We start from the raw sequence: 21,809 nt of genomic DNA on the forward strand, positions 1-21,809 counted from the left end.
AGCCAACAACCTTTGCTAGGCAAGCAGGAAGGAAGTAGGTGGTGGAAGGTGGGGAGATGAAGAGGGGGTGAGCCACCACAGGCCCTACCCCCACTGGTACCACTCAGCAGATTCCATCATGGGGGTAATCACATATCAAATTTCAACAGGAAAGTGATCACAACATTATACAACTGCCAAAACACTGAGAATCATGGCCCAGCCAAGTTGACAAACAATCTTAACCATCACAATCATCTTTCTTTGGAATAGGTGCAAATATGGATCTCTTCCAGTCAGTCGGCCAGGTAGCTGTCTTCCAAATTTCTTAGCGTAGACAAGTGAGCATCTGTTTGTCAAAACATTTCAATTGGTATTTTGTCAATTCCTGGAGCCCTGTTTTTCACCAGTGCTTTCAATGTAGCTTGGACCTCGTCTTTCAGTACCATTGGTTCCTGGTCATATGCTACCTCCTGAAATGGTTGAACATCAACCAGTTCTTTTTGGTACAGTGACTCTGTATTCCTTCCATCTTCTTTTGATGCTTCCTGTGTCATTTAATGTTTTCCCTGTAGAATCCTTCAGTATTGCAACTCGAGGCTTGAATTTTTTCTTCAGTTCTTTCAGTTTGAGAAATGCTGAGCATGTTCTTCCCTTTTGGTTTTCTATCTCCAGGTCTTTGCGCAAGTCATTATAATACTTTGTCTTCTCAAGCCGCACTTTGAAATATTCTGTTCAGTTCTTTTACTTCCTTATTTCTTTCTTTTGCTTTAGCTACTTTATGTTCAAGAGCAACTTTCAGAGTCTGTTCTGACATCCAGTCTGTCTTTTCTTTCTTTCCTGTCTTTTTAGTGACCTCTTGCTTTCTTCATATATGAGGTCCTTGATGTCATTCTACAACTCTTCTGGTCTTTGGTCATTAGTGTTCAATGTATCAAATCTGTTCTTGAGATGGTCTCTATATTCAGGTGGGATATACTCAAGGTCATATTTCGGCTCTCGTGAATTTGTTCTAATTTTCTTCAACTTCAGCTTGAGCTCGCATGGTCTGTTCCGAAGTTGGGCCCTGGTCTTGTTCTGACTGATGATATTGAGCTATTCTATTGTCTCTTTCCACAGATGTAGTCAATTTTTTCCTGTGTATTCCATCTGGTGAGGTCCACATGTATAGTCACCATTTATGTTGTTGAGAAAAGGTATTTGCAATGAAAAAGTCACCGGTGTTGCAAAATTCTAACACGAGGTCTCTGGTGTCTTTTTTATTACCTAGACCATATTTTCCAACTATCAGTCCTTCTTCTTTGTCTCCAGCTTTCACATCCAGTCACCAGTAATTATCAATGTATCTTGACTGCATGTTTGATCGATTTCAGACTTCAAAATTTGGTAAAAATCTTCAGTTTCTTCATCTTTGGCCTTAGTGGTTGGTGTGTAAATTTGAACAATAGTCGTATTAACTGGTCTTCTTTCTAGGCGTATGGGTATTGTCCTATCAGTGACAGCATTGTACTTCAGGATAGATCTTGAAATGTTCTTTTTGACGATGAATGCGACGCTATTCCTCTTCAAATTGTCATTCTTGGCATAGAAGACCATATGATTGTCTGACTTAAAATGATCAATACTAGTCCATTTCAACTCACCGTTACCTATGATATTGATGTTCATGTGTTCCACTTCATTTTTGACAATTTCCCGTTTTCCTAGATTCATACTTCATACAGTCCACATTCCGATTATTAATGGACGTTTGCATCTGTTTCTTCTCATTTTGCATCATACCACATCAGCAGATGAAAGTCCCGAAAGCTTGACTCCATCCACATCATTAAGTTCAACTGTACTTTGCGGAGGCATCTCTTCCCAGTCGTTTTCTCAGTGCCTTCTAACCTGAGGGGCTCATCTTTCAGCACTATATCAATGGTCTGCTGCTATCCATAAGGCTTTCACTGCCTAATTTTTCAGAAGTAGACTGCCGGGCCCTTCTTCCTATCTGTCTTAGTCTGGAAGCTCCACTGAAACCTGCCCACCGAGGGTGACCCTGCTGGTATTTGAAATACTTGTAGCAAAGCTTCCAGCATCACAGCAACACGCAAGCCACTGCTGTATGACAAACTGATAGACAGATGATGGTTTTTATTAGAACAAGTTTTTACTTTATGATGGACAAAAGAAAAACAAGATTAATTTAACTGAAATTAACTGAAAGGCAGAGTTGCTCAAATTTTAAATATTATTAAGGGTGGGATAGTTGGACATTTGCCATTATTGTTGGGTGCCGTCAAGTTGATTTTGACCCATAGCAACCCCATGTGACAGAGTAGAACAGCCCCATAGGATTTTCTAGGCTGGAAACCCTGGTGACATATTGGTTAAGAGCTATGGCTGATAACCAAAAAGTCAGCAGTTTGAATCCACCAGGCGCTTCTTGGAAACCCTATGGGGCAGTTCTACTTTGTCCTATAGCGTTGCTATGAGTCAGAATTGACTCGATGGCAACGGGTTTGGTTTTGGTTTTTTAATCTTTACAGGGAACCCTGGTGGTACAGTAGTTAAGAGCTCAGCTGCTAACCAAAAAGTTGGCGGTTCAAATCCACCAGCCACTACTTGGAAACCCTATGGGACAGTTCTACTCTGTCCTATAGGGTCACTATGAGTCGGTATAGACTTGACAGCAATGGGTTTAGTGTTTTTTGGTTTTAATCTTTATGGGAGCAGATGACCAAGTCTTTCTCCTGCAGAGCCGCTGGGTGGGTTAGAACTGTCAACTTTTCAGTTAGCAGCTGAGCTCTTAACTGTTTCATCACCAGGGCTCCATAGTTGGACATTAGCCAGTGGTTTCTTGTGTCACTACTTTGGTTTCTTTATAAGGACTGAACTCATACATCATGTCATTAACTGACTTTATTTTAAAAAGTGGTCATTGGCATCAAGTCTACAGTGACCCCATATACCAAATGGGAAATTATTTAAGAAAGTATTTCTAAAGTCACTTCATTTCCTACTGCAGGGTCATGCTTTTTCAGATTTTCGAAGATGTGAACAAAGAGGAATTAAAGTCCTTTAAGTTTCTTTTGAGAAAGGAGATTCCCAAATGTAAACTGGATGATGACATGGTAAGACTGGTATCCCACCAAGGTTTGTTCCTGGGAACTGGTCAGGTAGTGGGGGTTTCCGACATTGAAGAAGAGGACACTTCAAGGACAAGCAACCTGGATTCTCATTTTTTTAACCAGGGGAGAAGATAGTTGTCAGGCATGGCTTTTGTAGACTGTAATTCCTTTGTAGACTGTAACGTGCTGTTCACATTAACTATCAGGAGAAAGGAGAGAAGGCTGGTTGTTTGTTGAGGCACAGCCCAGCAGAGCCAGAAGACAGTTGTGGGCCTGAGACATTTTCCTCACTTTTGCAGTCTCCCGAACAGTCTGGAACTTGGAACTGAGGCAGATGGGGGGAGGGAGTTCAGGTCTGGAGCTGGATTGGGTGCCAGAGACAAAGTAGGGGTGTAAGGCAGTCCCCAGAGCCATCATTATGGCAATCGGGCTGCTATGTCTCAGCCAGGCACCTCAAGCTGCTTCCCAGTTGCCACACAAAGGCATCCACAGGCCCCTGACTCAGCTGACATGGCTTCTCTTCTACTCTCTCACTTGTGTCTTTCTGGGCCAGAAAACACAGAATTGCCCTATCCCCACCCGCCTCGTAGTCTATTGACTTTATGAGACCAGCATATCCTCTTGGGAGGATCTGCTTCGGGGAACAAGGGAGGGCCTTCGGTTTAGAGAAAATGGAAGAAAAAAAAATTCATCTAAAAACCAGTATCACTCAATCCAGTCTTCCATCTTTGTTTCTCCTCCTTCTAGACCTTGCTGGATATTTTCATAGAGATGGAGAAGAGGGTCATCCTGGGGGAAAGAAACTTAGAAACCCTGAAAAGAATCTGTGGCCGAATCAATAAGAGCCTGCTGTTGAAAATCAATGATTATGAAGACTTAAGCAGAGGTAGAAATAACTTGACATCAAAATGTGTTCTTAAATTGACAGATCCTTCTGTAATCACAACTGCTTCTAACCAAATATGGGGGGGTGGGGTTTCTTTTTAATTCAGAGGAAAGAAAGAGCCTTGGAAGAAGTTCAGATGGATTTTCAAATGGTAATACTTGGAAATAAGTTTTCACAATTTAATTAGTTAATTTACTCTCAGATATCCGCCTGCCTCACCTCCACAAACTTTTTACCATGTCCATGTCTAAATGGACCTACTCTCCTAATATCAAGATGAAACCTCAGTGGCTCCTTATAGTCACCTCCTCTACACGTTGAAAGATGTAAAAAGAGTTGTCAAAAGACAGACCCTGAAGCCCCGACTGACCAGTTTGAAATGGGTGCAGAGTTTGTCAGTAAGGTTTTTTCCTCCCAGCTTTTTCTTCTTTCTTTCTCCTTCTGTCTTTCTTTCTCTCTTTCTTCCTCTCCTTTTCCCTCTTTCTCCCTCCCTTGCTTGCTTGCTAGCTTTCTTGCTTGCTTGTGTTACGTACTAGGTAACTGGATTCAAGGAGTCCCTGGGTAGTGCAAATGGTTAAACGCTTGACTACTAGCCAGAAGTTGGCAGGTCAAACTCACCTTGGAAGACAGGTCTGGAAATCTGCTTTTGAAAGGTCAACCTTGAAAACCCTGTGGAGCACTGTTACTCTGCACATATGGGGTCACTGTGAGTCAGAATCAACTTGACAGTAACTAACAGCAACAATAAACTGGATTCAAGATATTTTCAGAATTCCTTGGTTATGTCACTTGTTCCTTCAGCTGGAATAATTTAGTATGCCCTTCCTGACAGAAGCCCCTTAACTGAAAGTAAGTTGGGTCATTATCTCTGCATCACCTGCCTACCTCACCCTGGGACAGCTCCAGCCAAATTACACTTTTTATCCTAGAGAGGGAATTTGGTCCATTCTGCTGTCCTTTTTTCCTATCTGGGTAAACTAGGATAAACAAGGAGAAAGGAATCTCAAGAAGAATCTCCTTCAAATTTTTGATTATTAAGAAATTATTTCTGACTATAATAATTATGTGTACTCACTGAAGATTATTTTAAATTCGGAGGAATAGTTTTTAAAACCCAGTAATCCCATCACCCTATAAATACTAAGAGTGTGAATATTTGTTATATTTTCACCCTGGATTTGTGTGTTTCTGTTTGTGCATTATCTGTATGTGTGTGTGCAGAAAACAAATTTCGGATCACTCTTAGTTAAAGATTGTTGTTGTTAGGTGCCGTCAAATTAATTTAAACTCATAGCAACCCCATGTGACAGAGTGGAACTGTCCTGTAGAGTGTAATCTTTATAGGAGCAGATTGCCAGGTCTTTTCTCCCCGGGAGCCACTGGTGGGTTCGAGCTTTTGGTTAATAGCTGAGCACCTAAACTTTGCACCAGCAGGGTTCCTTGTTAAAGAGTATGGCTGAGTGGTGTTCATGCATTCCTCCTAACTCCACACCTGCCAAAGGCTCTAAGAGGTTAAAGTTCTTTTAAATCAATAATTCATCTGAGCTAGTGTTCTCTGATAGTTTTACTGGAGAATATCTCACAAATACCACAGAATGCAGCCTACCAATGTGGAGGAATGTAAAATTATGGCACTTCTTGGCCATAATTCTCCCTTTGGGGATGAGACCTTGTGTTTCCAGAAGCATGTTAATTGCCCAGCCTTCAGAATTCCTGGGGACCGAAAGACTATATTCAAGGCCTTTGAATTTTAGTTTGAATCTTTGAATTTTAATTTTTAAATGGACCTTATGTTGTTCTAAAGGAGCCCTGGTGGTGCATTGGCTAAGTGCTCAGTTGCTAACCAAAAGGTCAGTGGTTCAAATCCACCAGCTGCTCCGCAGGAGAAAGATGTGGCAGGCTGCTTCTGTCTGTAAAGATTACAGCCTTGGAAACCCTATGGGGCAGTTCTCTGTCCTGTGGGGTGGCTACCAGTCTGAATCAACTCGTGGGCAGTGGGATGCTGTCCTACATGTTTCTTTACCAAAGTGCTTTCCCTACCATGTCTCATTCTTGATGTGTCTCTTAATTGCTTGTAGAGGAGGACTTGGTCGGAGAGCTGGCTATCTCTGACTCTCCAAGAGAACTGGAAAGTGAGTCACAGGTATGTGGAAACCTCCAATTGCTCTTTCCTTTTGCTTTGCAAATGCTAATTATTGTATTCATTAGCTTTTTAAACTACCAGATAAATCAATAAGGGGCAGAAACTTATTATGAGTTTTGGAAAATGCAGAAAAAAATACCACAAAAAAGACACTTAAAATGTGGCTCTTAAATTTTTTGAAATGTGACCTCTTCAGTTTTCTGTGAATTCAGTTTTAACTTATTTAAAAGACAAAGGTGTTGGAATGTTGGAGGGTAAAAAGGATAGGAAGCTTCCTACCTAATCTCCAGGAGCCACGTCAGCCTAGAGAAGGGCTTTGGGGAAAGAGTCTATTTAGTAGGCTTGGAAAAGGCAAAGCCTTGTCTTTTAGTTTGACATTTCAGAAATGTTTCTCCTTTGTGATTAAATATAAGCAGCAAACATTTATGATCTAGCAGTCTCTGTATCCTCATCTTGATTAAATCAACATAATAATTTCCCTTCTAGACATAATAGTGGCATAGTGGTTAAGAGCTCGGCTGTTAACCTAAACGGTGGTACTTGGAATCCACTAGCTGCTCCCTGGAAACCTTCTGGGACAGTTCTACTCTGTCCTACAGTGTCACTATGAGTCAGAATCGACTCAATGGCAACTGGTTTTATTTAGACATAATAACTTGTGCTTACGTAACATTCAACAATTCACCAAATGCATTCTAACTCATTAGTCCATTCACTCCTCCCAGTGCTACTTGCTGTCATTTTCCTCACCAGACCTTTCTCAGTCTAAAAACTGATGATTAACCGAAGTAATGTGGCACTCTTCAAGTATTGTCCCCACTGAACAACTAAAGATATTAAATCTAGGACAGATTAAGTGGTTGTTATTGTTGTGTGCCATCAAGTCAATTCCCTATAGTGACCCTATAGGACAGAGTAGAACTGCCTCATAGGGTTTCCTAGGCTGTAAATCTTTATGGGAGCAGATCTCCAGGTCTTTCTCCTGCATAGCAGCTGGGTGGGTTCGAACCACCAACCTTTCTACTAGCAGCCAAGTGCTTAACTGTTGTGCCACCAGGACTCCTTACAGATAAGTAACTTACCCAGAGTCTTACAGTTTTTAAGTAGTAAAGCCAGGAATTCTGCCACCTAGCCCAGGACCCTTTCTGTACCTCAAGATTTCCATCTAAATGCCAACCAGTGTCAGCATTGAAACAGCCCTGGAAAAATGAGCAAAACACAGGGCCACCTCTGACCGGTTGTTCAGGTACTTCAATCTGGATACTGGAAACGGCAGCGTAGCCACAGCCTGCCTGACCAGTGCATCTCACCTCACCAGCTTCTGTGGTCCCGAGAGCTGAGTTAAGACATCAGCTTTAAAAAGCCCAGAGACCACACTACTTCATGACTGAAGAGCAGGTACACAGCTGTCAGCCCAGAAGCACGAATGAGTTGAGGAAAAAGCCAAGAGAAAAAGAAGGTCCTGGAGGGGCAGCCATTTGTTCAGTTAGCAACTCTTAATTGAGCACTTACAAGTTAATAAATTCTAGTCTCTAACACAGATGGTATCTGTCTGGACGAGCCTTCTGTATAGTAAGAGAAGCAGACAAGAGAACACATATAATACAAAGTGATGACAACAATCTCAATATATGTGCAAAGTGTTCAGAAGGCCCAACAATTGGGACACTGACTTTACACACTAACTTTGGGGCAGAAGTCCCGGGGAGATCCAGAACAAGTGGAAACTAGTTCTTCAGGGAAACAACCCCAAGTTGGAGTGGGACAATGGAAAGCCAGTTTGGTTTAGGGGACAGCCCAATATCTTACTACGGATTGTTCAGATCTCTAGTGTTTGACCCACAGAGTCAGCTCCGAGGTTGGGTTTTTGTTTTCTAGGTATCGGACAAAGTTTACCGAATGAAAAGCAAACCTCGGGGATACTGTTTGATCTTCAACAATTATGATTTTACAGTAGCACGGAAGGATGTGCAGAAACTTTACAACATTAAGGATAGAAACGGAACAAACTTGGATGCAGGTACAGTATAACCCAAAATAGAGAAGTGAAATATTTCTCATACCTATGTTTTATCCAAAGAAGAACAAAAGTACCAGCAGGGCCATGTTTTAAAAAAAAAAAAAGGATACAACTCTTATTTCCGAGTGGAGATGAAGAACAATCTTAGATATTTGTTAATGTGATTTTTTTAAATTTCTTTCAAAGCAACATATAAAGTATTAACTCTGACTAAAAGGCAGCTTATCAAAAGCAGCAATAAAAAAAAAAAATAAGACTTGTTTTTAATTCAACTAAATGTATAGTGAGTGCCTCTGTGAAATGCAGTAGGCATTAGGTGAAAAAATTGCCTTGGTATCAAGACCACTTATAGAAGGTACGTTTGTAAAAGTTGGGCTATTGAGAGCAGCAGAAATTATGGGTCCTTCACATGTTTCAAATATTAAACTAGCTAGAAATCCTTTTGGACAGCCTATTTAAGCTCAGATTAAGAACTTACAAGTTAAATGAAAAAAACAATTTGTGGCATATGAATATAAAAATGACTTCAACTAAAAATAATAAGGGAAATAATCCAGTCTGACTATTGTGATTATTAAGAGTTTTGATTTGATTTGGTGTTCATGACAGTTACAACATCAGGTAATGACATTTTGCCAAGTTTAGAAAATTAACGTAGGCTGATTATAATCATCAAGACTCTGAGATGATCCCTGTTAATAATTGATTTGTTATTCAAGCAAATTGATTCTACGATTTTACAAAACCACAGATTAAGTCTGTCAAATATGTCATTCATCATCATACAACTTGGTATTGAAGAAAAGGTTTCAGGACTCTGATTTCTGTTGACCTGATATTAAATTTCTCTTTAAATAATACTCTATTATACTTCTGGCAGTTGATTTTCCTTATATCTAGCCCATGATTGACTTGGTTCTGGTGGGCATTTGAGTTTGTATCCCCTGCTTTTTCTGTCCCGGTTCTTATGTTCCATGCCAAATGAGTAAAAGTAGGAAACCTAGGGGCTTGAGTCATTTGAGAGGATTTAGCATAAATTAGATATTTTATTCAAAACAATTTTTAACCTTTTTTCTGATTATGAAAGTAATACAACTATTTTTTTAAATTGGTTTGATAGTAAGTCTAAGAGTAGTTCACACAATTTTTTTGGGGGGGGGGTGGGGCCATTTCTTTCTGGCCTATCATTGCATCCCCAGAACCAAGCATAGGCCTTGGTTCGAAGAAGGAATCAGTATATATTTGCTAAATGAATAAATGAATGAAAGTGAGTGATAATTTCTTAGTGAGAAGACCAAAGAGAGCAACAAATCAGAAGGTACAGCAATGCCATGACTTTTGATCAGTCTATGTTTGTTTCTGAGGAAATTTCTAGGGAAAGTATTGAATTAATGGAACATAGAGGAACAAGTAATTCACTGGTACTGTAACTCTTGGCCACACATAACTGTTGTTAGTTTATACACCTTGTAGACTAGTTCAGAAAAGAAAAGTCAACAGTATTCTCCCCTTCCTCATTTGCCTTGAGATTTGGCAATGTTCTCAGCAAGTGGCAATAAATATTAGCAGTCATGAAATCCAGTTACTATTTTAGAGGGTCTTGTTTTTTAAACTCTGGTCTGATAAATGTTAGACCCATTGGTGGTGCTCTTCAGCTGGCTCTGGGTTGTGGTCTGGGAATTATTGTGCTATGAGTTTCCCTTATTTCACTTTTCAGAGGCTTTGGAAAAGACCTTTAAGGATCTTCACTTTGAGGTAGTACATTTCAAAGACCACACAGCAAAGAAGATCTGTGAAGTTCTGAAATCCTACCAAAATGAGGACCATAGTAACAAAGACTGCTTCATCTGCTGCATCCTCTCCCATGGAGACAAGGGCATCATCTATGGCACTGATGGGCAGGAGGCTTCCATCTATGAACTGACCTCTTACTTCACTGGTTTGAAGTGCCCTTCCCTTGCAGGCAAACCCAAAATCTTTTTTATTCAAGCTTGCCAAGGGAGTAACTACCAGAAAGGTATAGCCATTGAAACCGACTCAGAGCAGCAGGAAGCCTGTTTAGACATGGCATCATCTCCGAAGAGCTATATTCCAGATGAGGCTGACTTCCTGCTGGGGATGGCCACTGTGAATAACTGTGTTTCCTACCGAAGCCCCATGGAGGGAACCTGGTATATCCAGTCACTTTGCGAGAGCCTGAGAGAAAGATGTCCTCGGTAATTTTTGTCTGCCACCCCTCCTCAGTGTTATGCCACCTGTCTCCCCATGACCACTGCTATACGTACATATTCAGAGGCCATTAGAAGTAGCTTTATGGTTAATATTAACAGATCAGATCAGTGTCCAGGGGGAGTGTTTCCATTCATCTCTAAACATCTACCTGTGGGTTATATAGCTGTACTTGCCAGGTCAGTTGGAAAGTGAGAGAAATGGCAAGTGCTAACATCTTTAGTTCATAGATGAAGAAACTGAGATACTTACTGAGGGATTTGACTTATTCTACATCTCAAAGGCAATCAGGAAATCACAGAGCTAGAAAGGATGGTAAAGCCATGTATTCCAGCTCTCTTTCAGGCGGGAACATGACTGAGTCAACCCAACTAATTTTGGAAGTCTTGCAAGGTAGTAACCATTCCAATGGTTAACATTCTCTAACCTTTTCAAGAGTTCTGTAATAGCTAACCAATCCCAAACCTTCTTGGTATGTTGTGGGAGATAAGTTGATCATCAGCTTTAGTAGCAAGCCTTTATCTTTCCGCTGATTTGGTCTGCTTTGAAGCCATGAAATGTGGGACAGTATCCTTTCCTGAGCTATTACATCATATGCTCTTTTAGTTAAACGAAAATTTCTTACGCCATAGATTACCTAAATGCACATGCACCTGACAGATGAATAGCAAGGAATCTTTTGCAGGTTCCTTCTAGTTCTATACCTCATTATGTTTTGAGTGTATGCAGAGTGAAAATTTCCTATGGCAGATAAAGGAACTGACCCACTCTAACATCCATATGTGTTCCTGTTGTAAGACCATGAATCCTGCAAGGTTCTAGGGGCTAGCTGCAGAAGGAAAAGAACAAACAAAGCTGATAGGCTGGTGAAAAATGGATAAGACTGGCTGCAGGAGACATGCAATTTTCACTTGCCTAGCTCTGCGGGAGGAAGTTCTGGTGATCTGCTCCCGTAAAGATTATACCCTAGGGAACCATATGGGGCAGCTCTACTCTGTCATATAGGGTCGCTGTAAATTGGAAGCGAATCCACAGCACAGAACAACAACGAAATTTGATTGCATCATAAGTGAATCCACAGAAGCAATGTCATTTGAGGCAGAGTGTTGGGGGACATGATGGGGATCGTGAGGCCAAGTGACATAGTACATGGAGCAGAGTGAGGTACACAAGGTCAGGAGGGAAAGAAACCAAATCTAATGCTGACACTAGGGTTTCTGATGGTCAGTAGAGAGCCCCAATAAACCAAAGTTATTAACTGGGCTTCAAACAGGTTCATTGTGGTTCAACCCCCTGCTGATCCCCAGGGAAGCTTCTTAAAATGTAGATTCTGATTCAGTTTATCTGGGGTGGAAATGCAAATTCTCAGCAGGAGTCAAACCGGAATGAATTGGCTCAAAGCCCTGGATATTAAGCTCTCAGACAACTCCTTTATCTGGAAAGCTGTGGTAGGTCTTAGTTTCCCAAAAAACCAAACTATTTGCTGTGAAGTCAATTCCAACTCATGGTGACCCCACGCGTTACAGAGCAGAGCTGAGTTCCGTAGGGTTTTCTTGGCTGTAATCTTTGCAGAAGCAGATCACCAGGCCTTTCTTCCATAGGGATGCTGGGTGGGTTCCAACCACCAACCTTGTGGTTAGCAGCTGAGTGCAAACTATTTGCACCACCCAGGGACCATGATCTTAGTTTAGCTGGTTATTATTTCAAATGCCTGATGTTTTGAGGGAAAGAACTATCATTTAGTGCTGCAGATGAAACAGTTCATTGGAGTTTTTTCCCCACCCATCCTCACGATGTTACGCTGTATTTTTCAGAGGCGATGATATTCTCACCATCCTGACAGAAGTAAACTATGAAGTGAGCAGCAAGGATGACAAGAAAAACATGGGGAAACAGATGCCACAACCTACGTTCACACTGAGAAAAAAACTCTATTTTCCTCTTAATTGATGCTAGTATTTATCTACATATCACTGCTGCTTTATTTTTTGATAAGCTAGTATTATTTTGCTTAATTTAATACAGTATTGCTATTTTGCACTTTTTTTTTTTTTTTTTTTTTAATGGCAGGAAGGGGAGAGAATAGGAGTCAGGACATTCTCCTAACGGTCCCGTGAAGTCAAGCCCCCGTCTCTGCCTTTGCAGTAACAGCAGTCAGTACCACACATTTATAGCCACAGCCATTATCTTCATTGCATTTTTAATTAGTGAAAAAATTTTAAAAATTTATAGTAGATGGAAAAAGTATATTAAGCTTAAAAGTAACAACATATCATAAAGGTTCAAAAACACTGGCAGAATGTTTCTTTACAGAGAACCACTTAAATTCATATTCCCTTTAAATAGTTAAGCATTTTGTTAAAAAAGCAAAAACAAGAACTTAAGAGCAGCATTCCAGACCTTTTACTTTGAACATGGTGTAACTAGCAGCCTGGAGCCTTTATAAGGCACGAGAAGAGAAGGAAGGAGTGAAAACCATTTCCCACTATGAAGCAGACCTCAGGTGATTTGTCAGACTTGCCTGTCAGCTGCTGAGGCATAGATTCTATGAGGCAGAATTTGAGGCAGAATTCATATCTGGGGAAATGACAGCAGTACTCTCTCAAAGGCCACTTATGTAGATTTTTGTTATCCAACAGCATTAAAAAAAAAAAAAAAACTCAGGTGTTGAGGTTCAGTGAGTAATGCTCCCACGCCCACCCTGACCCCTGCTGTTGAGGGCACAAACAGCATCAGAAATAAGTGCGTCTTCTTTCCTTGACTCCTCTCCTGAGCAAGGGGAAAGAGATCCAGTGTTTTTGTGATGAAAGATACCACACCTCTGTTGAGGCTTAGGTTTCACAAGACCTGGGGATGATCCTCTTGCTTTTACTGCTCAAAAGGATATCATTGATCTCATTTTCAAAGGGGCAGAAGCTAAGGCAATATTAACTTCATTTTTTGTATTTCCATTCTCTCTCCTTCCAAGCCATTCTCCACACTACTTTCAATAATTTTTTTTAATGTGAATTTGAAAATATCCATCTTTGAGAAAAAGTTGCTAAAATTAAAATTATTTTATAAGTTGCTTATAATCTTTCCCCACACTACTTTTTCAGCCTCTTCTCCTGTCGCTGTTCTAATAACACCCATGCTTCTGCTCAACACAATTTGCTTTTCGCAAGTGATGCTGGCTTCTTTCCTGCATTTGCATTTGCTTGGTTTTCCGTTCATTTTAAATATTAAGTGTTATCTTTAAGAAGTCATTTTTTTAAGTTAGTTTTTCAAAAATAGTTTTTAATAGAATAAAATAGGATTTTATTTTACTATTCCTTGAAATTTGTTGTGTGTGTGTGTTTGCTTTGATTTTTTTGCCAATGCCATCACACAGGTGGAAAATGATTGACTCACATATTTTACTTGGGCCTCCCCAATGTTGGGTCCCTGGGTTAACCCACAGGCACCTCGAAAGAAAGGCCTGGCAATCTACTTCTGAAAAACCAGCCATTGAAAACTCTATGGAGCACAGTCCTGTTCTGGTACAAATGGGGCCACCATGAGTCAGAATCCACTTGATGACAACGGAGATCTTCATCTCCCTTGACTCCCCCCGTCCCCACTCCAATGTTGGCTCGAACAATTTTTTTTTTTTTAATTAGTTACCAACATGTAAATATTGGAAGATGCCACATAAAAACCAGAATACTTTCTTTTGAAAACTCAGTATCTAATAACCGTGACCCGGTACTCCTGTAGGATAGCAATCAAAAGGATCTGAGAAGTGCCTCCTTCAGGTGGGGCATGCACCCTGCCGTTCACCCGTTTTTCTCCTCTTCTTACCACCCCCCTACCAAATTCCCTCCATTGAGCCCAATTACCATTTAGTGCTGTGTTTACGCACTTGCTGTTCTTTATGTCCAACCCACTTCCCTTGTTTCTGTTCCCTGCCCTGTGGACAGCTGAATTCCGGTGATGTTTTAGAGAAGGTGGGAGAAATCATCAGAAACTCTTCCCAAGTCTGATCTGATTGAGAAGTGGCAGATCAGGGCACATGTCTGAAAGAAAAAGTTTCTGTAATCAAATCTATAAATTATCTTTCTTGCCAACTAAATACTCCGGGGCGGGGGGGGAGGGGGGAGGCACATCCCAAAATACAGTGAGTGTTTAATAGGAAGAAGGACTTCAGATCAGTGTCGTTCTGTGAAGGCAGAAGAGAAAATAGTACAATGCCCAGAGAAAGCTCAGCTCCAGGTGTAGAGAACATCCTTTATGACAGAATCATGAAAAACCACACAATGGAGATGAGAATTCAAACGCTCCCAACCACTGAGAGGGAAGTAAGTTGTGAGAAGATAAAAATGAACCAAGGCAACCCAAGAAGTAACTAATCATTTGCATTTCTCAAGGAAATCTCATAGGACTTCTCTAGGCCTGCAGAGATGGTATTCCTGCTGTCTTCAGGTATGAAGAAAACTTTTTGTTTATTATTCTTGTTTTTTGTTGCAATAGCTACCATCTTCTAAAATATCAGAATAATCTTCATAAATAGTAATAGAGGCTGATCTCCCAGATCGCCCTTCAAAAATTTCTTCATTCTTGGCGATTATTTTTTGCCTGTAAAAGAAGGGAAGATGTATCACTATAGACACAAAGGGTGTAGGATATTTGCAGGGAGGGAAATGTGGCTTCATTTCTTCACTAGGGGGCAGTCTACCTCCTTGCTTGCAGTGGCTTTGAAATTTAGTGAGAAAAGCATATTTGGATGACAAATTGCCATTTTAGGAATTTTCCACTAAATCAACACAAATGAGTAACTTTCCATTATTAAACTATTAGCCCAAATTGATTTAAAATGATTTAAGATGCATCCTCAGGGAACAGTACAATTTCTGACCCAAAGTTGACTTCCATAGGAAATGGGTGCAGTGCCATCTAAGGGTAAGTCAAACCTGTTACCATGAAGTTGATTCTGACTCATGGAAACTCCATGTGTTACAGAGTAGAATTTCTCCACAGGGTTTTCTTGGCTGTAATCTTTACAGAAGCAGATTGCCAGGCCTGTCTCTTCCACAGCACTGCTGGGTGGGTTTGAACCACCAACCGTTCGATTAGTAGTCAAGTGTAAACTATTTGTGCCACCCAGGGACTCGAAGGGTAAGCTACTGACCCCTAAACCACTAAACACTCAGGGGAGATGGATTTCAAAACAACCCTCAGTCACAGAACTACATAAGCTTGGGACTTGCAGATGAATCTAGTGTGTTGTTTTGCAATAAAAACAGAGACATGGGCACGGGTGAAAGGTCTGGTCACATCCCTGCTCTACTTCATATTAACTGTCCAACCTCAGTCCAGCCAACTTCTGTGTCCAGGTGCAGAGTGACATACCTGCCTCTCACAAGTGCCTGTGCTTCGACATCACTGGGGAGCACTTGGGCTCATTTTTACCACCTATTCCCCCATCCGAACTCCCTCCCACCTCTTAACGGTAACTCAGCTAAGTCTCCTTGAGCAGCAGTATTCACACCTTAGTCGCATGTTCTCTTGTGTCAGGATCTGTATGGTGTACTTATACTTTTCTTCAGCTTCAGCAAGCTTGGTCTGGAGTGTTTTCTCCAGATTCGTCACTGCAGCTTTCTGAAAGACAGATACATTTTAAGAGCTATATTTTCCAAACCAGAGCCATCTGGGGTGGAGCTTTATGGCAGAGCTGCACAGACATCTGGGTTCCCTCCCCGCAACCCCTATCCCCATCCCAGCCAGGACTCACCTCTTTCTGGAGTTCCATCTGGGTTTGGTAGAGGGTTGTGTTAAGTGATTCTAGGATAACAGCTTGTGCCTGCAATTCTTCCTCTGCAATCTATGTAGGAAGAAATTGTTTAAGCCAACCAGTCAACACACCCTATTAATTCTACCACCCCAGTGTCTTGCCTATCTACACCCTCCTCTTCAGCCTCACCATCACTATCCCAGAGCCAGCCCTCACCAGGGCTTACACGGTTATTACAACAGTGATTTATTAAACAAGTATTTATTAAATACTACTACTATACTAGGCACCAGGGATATTATGGTGAACAAGATGTATATAATTTCTGCTGCTGTGGAGCATACATTTCAGTGAGGTAGATGGTGAAAAATTAAACAATTACAATAATAAATTATGATAGGAGTAATAGAGAAACAAAACAGGGATGAAAATAGATAAAGTATGTCAGGTATGGGCAAGGGTAAGTTTGGAACTTACTTAGATAAGTCAGGGAAGGACTCTCCAAGGAGGTAACATTTACACTGAAAACTAAAGAGTGAAAAGGGGATTGTAGAAATACCCTAAGAAGATAAAGAGCTCAGTGTTTCTGAGGACACGAAGGAACACCAGTGTGGCTGGAATAGACAGAGCAAGCAAAACAGTGGGCTAAGGTGAGGACATACAGAGATGCCAGGTCACAATGAACCTGGGAGGCCTTGCTGACCTAAGACAATGAGGTGCCACTGAACGGTTTTAGGCAGAGAAGTGTCATAATCTGTTTATGTTCAAATAACACTTTCTGTTCTGTGAAGAATGAGTTGGAGGGTGGCAAGAGGGAAAGCAAGGAGACCAAGGAGAAATAATGGCCTAGTGTGAGATAGCAATAGTGTTGGAGAGAAGTGGATGAATTTGGAATATGCTATAGGGAATTGCTGCTACTGATGAACTGATGTGCATGGGGGAGGGGGAGAGAAATCAGTGATGGCTTTTTAGGTTGAGGGTTGAACAATTGGTTGGTGGTAGTATCCCTGGAGAGCTGACAGTTGTGGGAGGTCAGGCTTTCTGGAAAATCAAGGGTGTAGGGTTTGAAACATTAAGTTTGAGGTATCTGTAAGTCACCAACGGAGCCCTGGTGGAACAGTGGTTAAAGCTCAGATGCTAACCAAAAGGTTGGCAGTTCGAATTCACCAGCTGCTCCTTGGAAACTATATGGGGCAGCTCTACTCTGTTCTGCGTGGTCGCTATGAGTTGGAATTGACTTGATGCCAAGATAGAAATGTCAAATGAGCAAGTGTACACACAGCTTGGAGCTCAGAGGAGAGGGTTAGGCTGTAGGTATCAGTCTTGGGGTTGTTGGCACAGAGACATTTATATCTAAGTAAAAAAAAAAAAACACATAAAACAAACCCGTTGCCATTGAGTCGATTCCGACTCATAGCGACCCTATAGGACAGAGGAGAACTGCCCCATAGGGTTTCCAAGGAGCAGTTGGTAGATTTGAACTGCCAACCTTTGGTTAGCAGCTGAGCTCTTAACTACTACAGATGAAATCATCGAAGGAGTAAGGGGAGATAAAGAAGAAAAAGGGGGCCTACAACCAAGTGTTAAAGCATTTCAAGATTTACAAGTTAGGTGATGGAGGCAGGCCCAGCAGAGGGGATGGAGAAGGAGTGAACAATGAGGTAACGGAAAAAACAGAAGCCTATGAAAAGCAAGAGCAGTGAGTGTGCCAAGGAAGGAGTGATCAATTGTACCTGATACTAATACTAAAGTCAAGTGAGGTGAGATATCCCTTAAATTTGGCAACTTGGGAGTTACTGGTGATTTTAACAAAAGTAGTTATAATTGTTTTTTTAGTTATAGCAGATGAAGTGGGAACAGAAGCCAGGTTGGGGTGTAAATGGTAAACCGTCTAACAAGTTCTTCTCTCCTCATTTTGCCTTTTCAGACTCTCCTCCACATTGCTGCCAGAGTTCTTTTCCTAAATTATACCATTTCCTCAAAAACCTCCAGTGGCTTCCCACTATTTAGAGAGTAAATCCAGATTCCTTGTGATGATGAACAGATTATTTAAAGCCATGAGTACAGAGTTAATAAAACCTTTTCTTCTCTACGGACAAAGTGGGTGTTGGGTTAATGTTCTGTTCTATTCCCTAGAAACCTATGGTAAAGGTGGGACAATCTTCTAATACACAGGGTACTGAGTATTCGGAACAATATTACCTCAGTAGTTGAGGAAAAATTATCCCTAGATTATAAACCAAAAATACTCAAACCTGTTGCTATCAAGTTGATTCCGGCTCATAGCAACTCTACAGGACAGAGTAGAACTGCCCCATAGGGTTTCCAAGAAGCAGCTGGTGGATTCAAACCACCAACCTTTTGGTTAGCAGCCAAGCTCTTAACCACTGTGCCACCAGGGCTCCCCCTCAATTATAAAAAAAAAAAAAATAGAGGCTGCTTTAATTCCACCTAAGGAAGCCTAAAAGCAAGGTTTTTCCTGTTTCTAAGCAACTTAATTGTATCCCAGAACAAAGATCAAGAATATTTAAAGGAATATAAAAATATTCAGCATCTAACAAGGTAAAATTCATAATCTCTGGTATCCAATAAAAAATTACCAGGCATGCAAACAAACAGGAAAATACAACCATAGATGGAGAGAAAAATCAACCAATAGAAAGACCCAGAAATGACACAAATGATAGAACTAGTAGACAAGCTCATTAAAATAGATAATATAATAAACTGAGTCTAGCTGGCTCCCAAGCCCATTACTTTATCCTATAGAACATCATCTTAGTCTGTTTGCCCTTCCACAAGGAAGCACCATAATTTGTCCCAGAAGAGATTCCTTTGAGGAAACTTATTTCTGAGGCACAGAGTTTCAAGGAGAGGTCTAGAAGCAGAGTTCTGTAAGGGGAAATATTGTATTTTTCAGAGCTCAAAGGGAAGAACCTGGCATTTTACAATTCAAGACCCATTTGTAGCTTGTGCCTTACTAAAAATGCAAGGTGTTCGACACTGAAAATCACACAGTATGCTGCTGTATATTTGTTTAGATCTAGCTCTAAAAGATACCAACGGTTTTGTTTTGTAGACAGTTTTAAAACCCTTTTTGACTTATTAGATTCGGAAAACTCAGCTTTAGGTTTTCCATTTTTTATTGGTTTTGGTAAAATTATCACAGATTCCATTTCACTGAAAGTATATCCTTTCACTGATATAAGATACCAATTCCATAGGAAAAATGGAAAAGCTTACCTCTTTGGACTTTGCCAGCTCTTCTAATTTCAAAGTGTCAAGTTCATGTTGTTTCAAGAGCTCCTGAAAAAATAATATCATTTGGAAAATGTTAGCAATTGCTTCGGAGCCCCTCTGGCTGCCTGAGGCTAACTGTAACAGTTACAGAATCTTGCCTCTGTAATACCTTTGTATCTACCTCCAGTGAACTGTCACGCACCTAAAAGGTCAGAGAGTTGGCTGTATGAACTGTTTGGGGCCCACTTGTTAATACATATTTGGTTATTAATATCCACATGGATGGTAAAATCTTGGTAGAATTTGGTCTGAGACCTGCTTTCATTATAAGCCGGTATCAGTACCAAAGTTGTGGGGAAATGGCTAACAGGGATAGCTAGCCCTCACCCACTTTTATTTAGTAGCTACTCTTGTTTACTAGGAGTTGTGCATCACCACAGCTACAGTCAAGGATGAGAGAACATTCAGTGACCGGAATTTTGGCTGAAGAGGAAATTTCAGGTTCTGTATAAGTTAGGTTGTTGTTAGCTGTTGTAGAGTTGGCCCTCACCTCATGGTGACCACATGCATAATGAGATTGGACAGTGATGATCCACAGGATTTTCAATAGCTGATTTTTCAGAAGTAGATTGCCAGGACTTTCTTTCTAGTCCATCTTTACCTGGAAATTCTACTGAAACCCGTTCAGCATCATAGTGACCTGCAGGCCTCCAGTGACAGACGGGTAGTGGCTGTGCATGAGGTGCATCGGCTGGGAATCAAACCTGGATCTCCTGCATGAAAAGGGAGAATTCTACCACTGAACTGCCAATGCCTCTGAAAGAAGTCCCTGGGTGGCGTAAGCAGTTAATGCGTTCAGCTGCCAACCTAAAGGGTGGAGGTTGGAGTCCACCCAGAGATGCCTTGGAAGAAAGGCCTGGCAATCTACTTCTGAAAAAGCAGCCACTGAAAACTCTATGAAGCACAGTCCTACTCTGACACACATGGGGTCGCCATGAGTTGGAATCGACTCAGTGGCAACTGATCTTACTGGTATATGTTTAGTATTCTGCTATTTCCTGTTCATTACAATTTTCATTCCAATAACACCGTGGTAAGACTGTCCAGCTAAAGGACAGCATGACTGCCGGTCTATTTGTATATATTTTCAGGAAAGCTGGGAGACACAATATGCCAATAAAGAAAATAATATTGCCTACTTATTTTTTTGTACTTATTGAGGCACGTCTGGGGACTCTGATGTACGCCTAGACTACCCACTCAACCATCAATCTGCTTTGGGCTGAGTTACCTCCTTTTCTTGATTGAAACTCTCAAAGACAACACTGTAGGATTGATTTAATTTCCTCTTTTCTTCTTCTGACTCTAACTCCAACTTTTTTGTTATCCTATGCTCTGTAAGGGTGAGAGGAAAGTACATACATGTACACATGGGAAAAAGCAAGTGCAGAGAGAAACCCAGAATATATAAAAAGTAATTTCAGACAAGGTCAAATTCAAGGTCCTTTCAGCTCAGTGTTTGGCCTCTGACACTCACCTGGATATGCTTGAGAGTAACATGATCATGGTGGTTGTCCTCAATTCCATTAGCTGTATGGCTTTGGTTCAAACATCTCTGGTTTTTTTGGTGTAGTTTATTTTGTATCTGCTGCTTATTCTTTTGTCCATTCCCTCTGCTAAAGTGATCACTATGTTTCTTGGATATCCTATTTTAAAACAGAGCTCTTGGCTAATATAACTTTTCTAATAATAAAATTCATTTTGTATTCAGCACTGAGTTTCAACTGTTTTTCTGGGAGGGAAATCTGCCAGCAGAGTCCAAGTGCTAAGCAGAAGGAAGGAGGAGTGAGGGGCAAACATGAATCTCTTCTTTAGGGTTGTGCTTCTGGGAATGGCTAGGGAGGCTCTGTGCTGACACCTTAAGAAAGGACTGAGCTACATTATAAGCAGCTAAAGTCTGGTCTTTCAAAACTGGTTGTAACAACTCAGACTTTGACATGTGATGAATGTAGTATAAGTAGTTGGACGTCTTGGTGATGGTGTGGGTTACGCTGCACCAGGATCCTAGGTAAAGCCTAAGACATGAGCAGCTCCCACATTTCGTTCCCCAGCTTTGCATTCCCCAGGGTCTTCATGCTACCTTCTGACAGTTCTGGATCCCCACCGCGATGTAATGGCCTTAAGGATTCACTTTCCCAGGGAGTATCTACATTTAAATGAGCAATTTGTTAAAACAAACTAAATCTGTGATGTGAATGGGGTTGGGGCAGAATACGGAATAGGTTTGTACATAGAGGCCCTACTCTCACCTCAACCAATCTTCCTGGTCAGGGAGCAGAATCTCTATACATTCCTCTCTCCTTTTTCCATTTATGAAGCTCATTGTTAAGTGTTAGAAATAATAAAATATATATCAAACATGGCTCCCTTTGGAGGGATGTGGCAGTATA

The 21,809-nt window shown here is 41.0% G+C and overlaps 2 protein-coding genes across 12 annotated transcripts in view; one reads left to right on the top strand and one right to left on the bottom strand.

Annotated features, from left to right (window-relative positions):
* The window catches only part of LOC126077978 (caspase-8-like), a 117,680-nt gene extending 105,222 nt beyond the window's left edge, over positions 1-12,458 (top strand). For 10 of the 11 annotated variants that reach the window (XM_049887823.1, XM_049887829.1, XM_049887826.1 and 7 more), the window contains 7 exons: positions 2,990-3,095; positions 3,840-3,978; positions 4,085-4,129; positions 6,057-6,121; positions 8,000-8,141; positions 9,859-10,357; positions 12,185-12,458. In XM_049887823.1, coding sequence (XP_049743780.1) covers positions 2,990-3,095; positions 3,840-3,978; positions 4,085-4,129; positions 6,057-6,121; positions 8,000-8,141; positions 9,859-10,357; positions 12,185-12,320 — 1,132 coding nt within the window. In that variant the 3' untranslated portion in view covers positions 12,321-12,458. The remainder of the gene's footprint in view (positions 1-2,989; positions 3,096-3,839; positions 3,979-4,084; positions 4,130-6,056; positions 6,122-7,999; positions 8,142-9,858; positions 10,358-12,184) is intronic. The other variant, XM_049887835.1, reaches the window with a different exon arrangement.
* The window catches only part of FLACC1 (flagellum associated containing coiled-coil domains 1), a 29,005-nt gene continuing 19,607 nt past the window's right edge, over positions 12,412-21,809 (bottom strand). Inside the window, exons 12-16 of the mRNA XM_049887846.1 lie at positions 20,651-20,754; positions 19,363-19,425; positions 16,120-16,209; positions 15,877-15,986; positions 12,412-14,963 (exon numbers count right to left, since the gene is read on the bottom strand). Of these exons, the coding sequence (XP_049743803.1) occupies positions 14,834-14,963; positions 15,877-15,986; positions 16,120-16,209; positions 19,363-19,425; positions 20,651-20,754 (497 nt within the window). The 3' untranslated portion in view covers positions 12,412-14,833. The remainder of the gene's footprint in view (positions 14,964-15,876; positions 15,987-16,119; positions 16,210-19,362; positions 19,426-20,650; positions 20,755-21,809) is intronic.

The sequence above is a fragment of the Elephas maximus genome, chromosome 6 (genome assembly GCF_024166365.1).
Source record: "Elephas maximus indicus isolate mEleMax1 chromosome 6, mEleMax1 primary haplotype, whole genome shotgun sequence".
Classification (NCBI taxonomy): Eukaryota; Metazoa; Chordata; class Mammalia; order Proboscidea; family Elephantidae; genus Elephas; species Elephas maximus.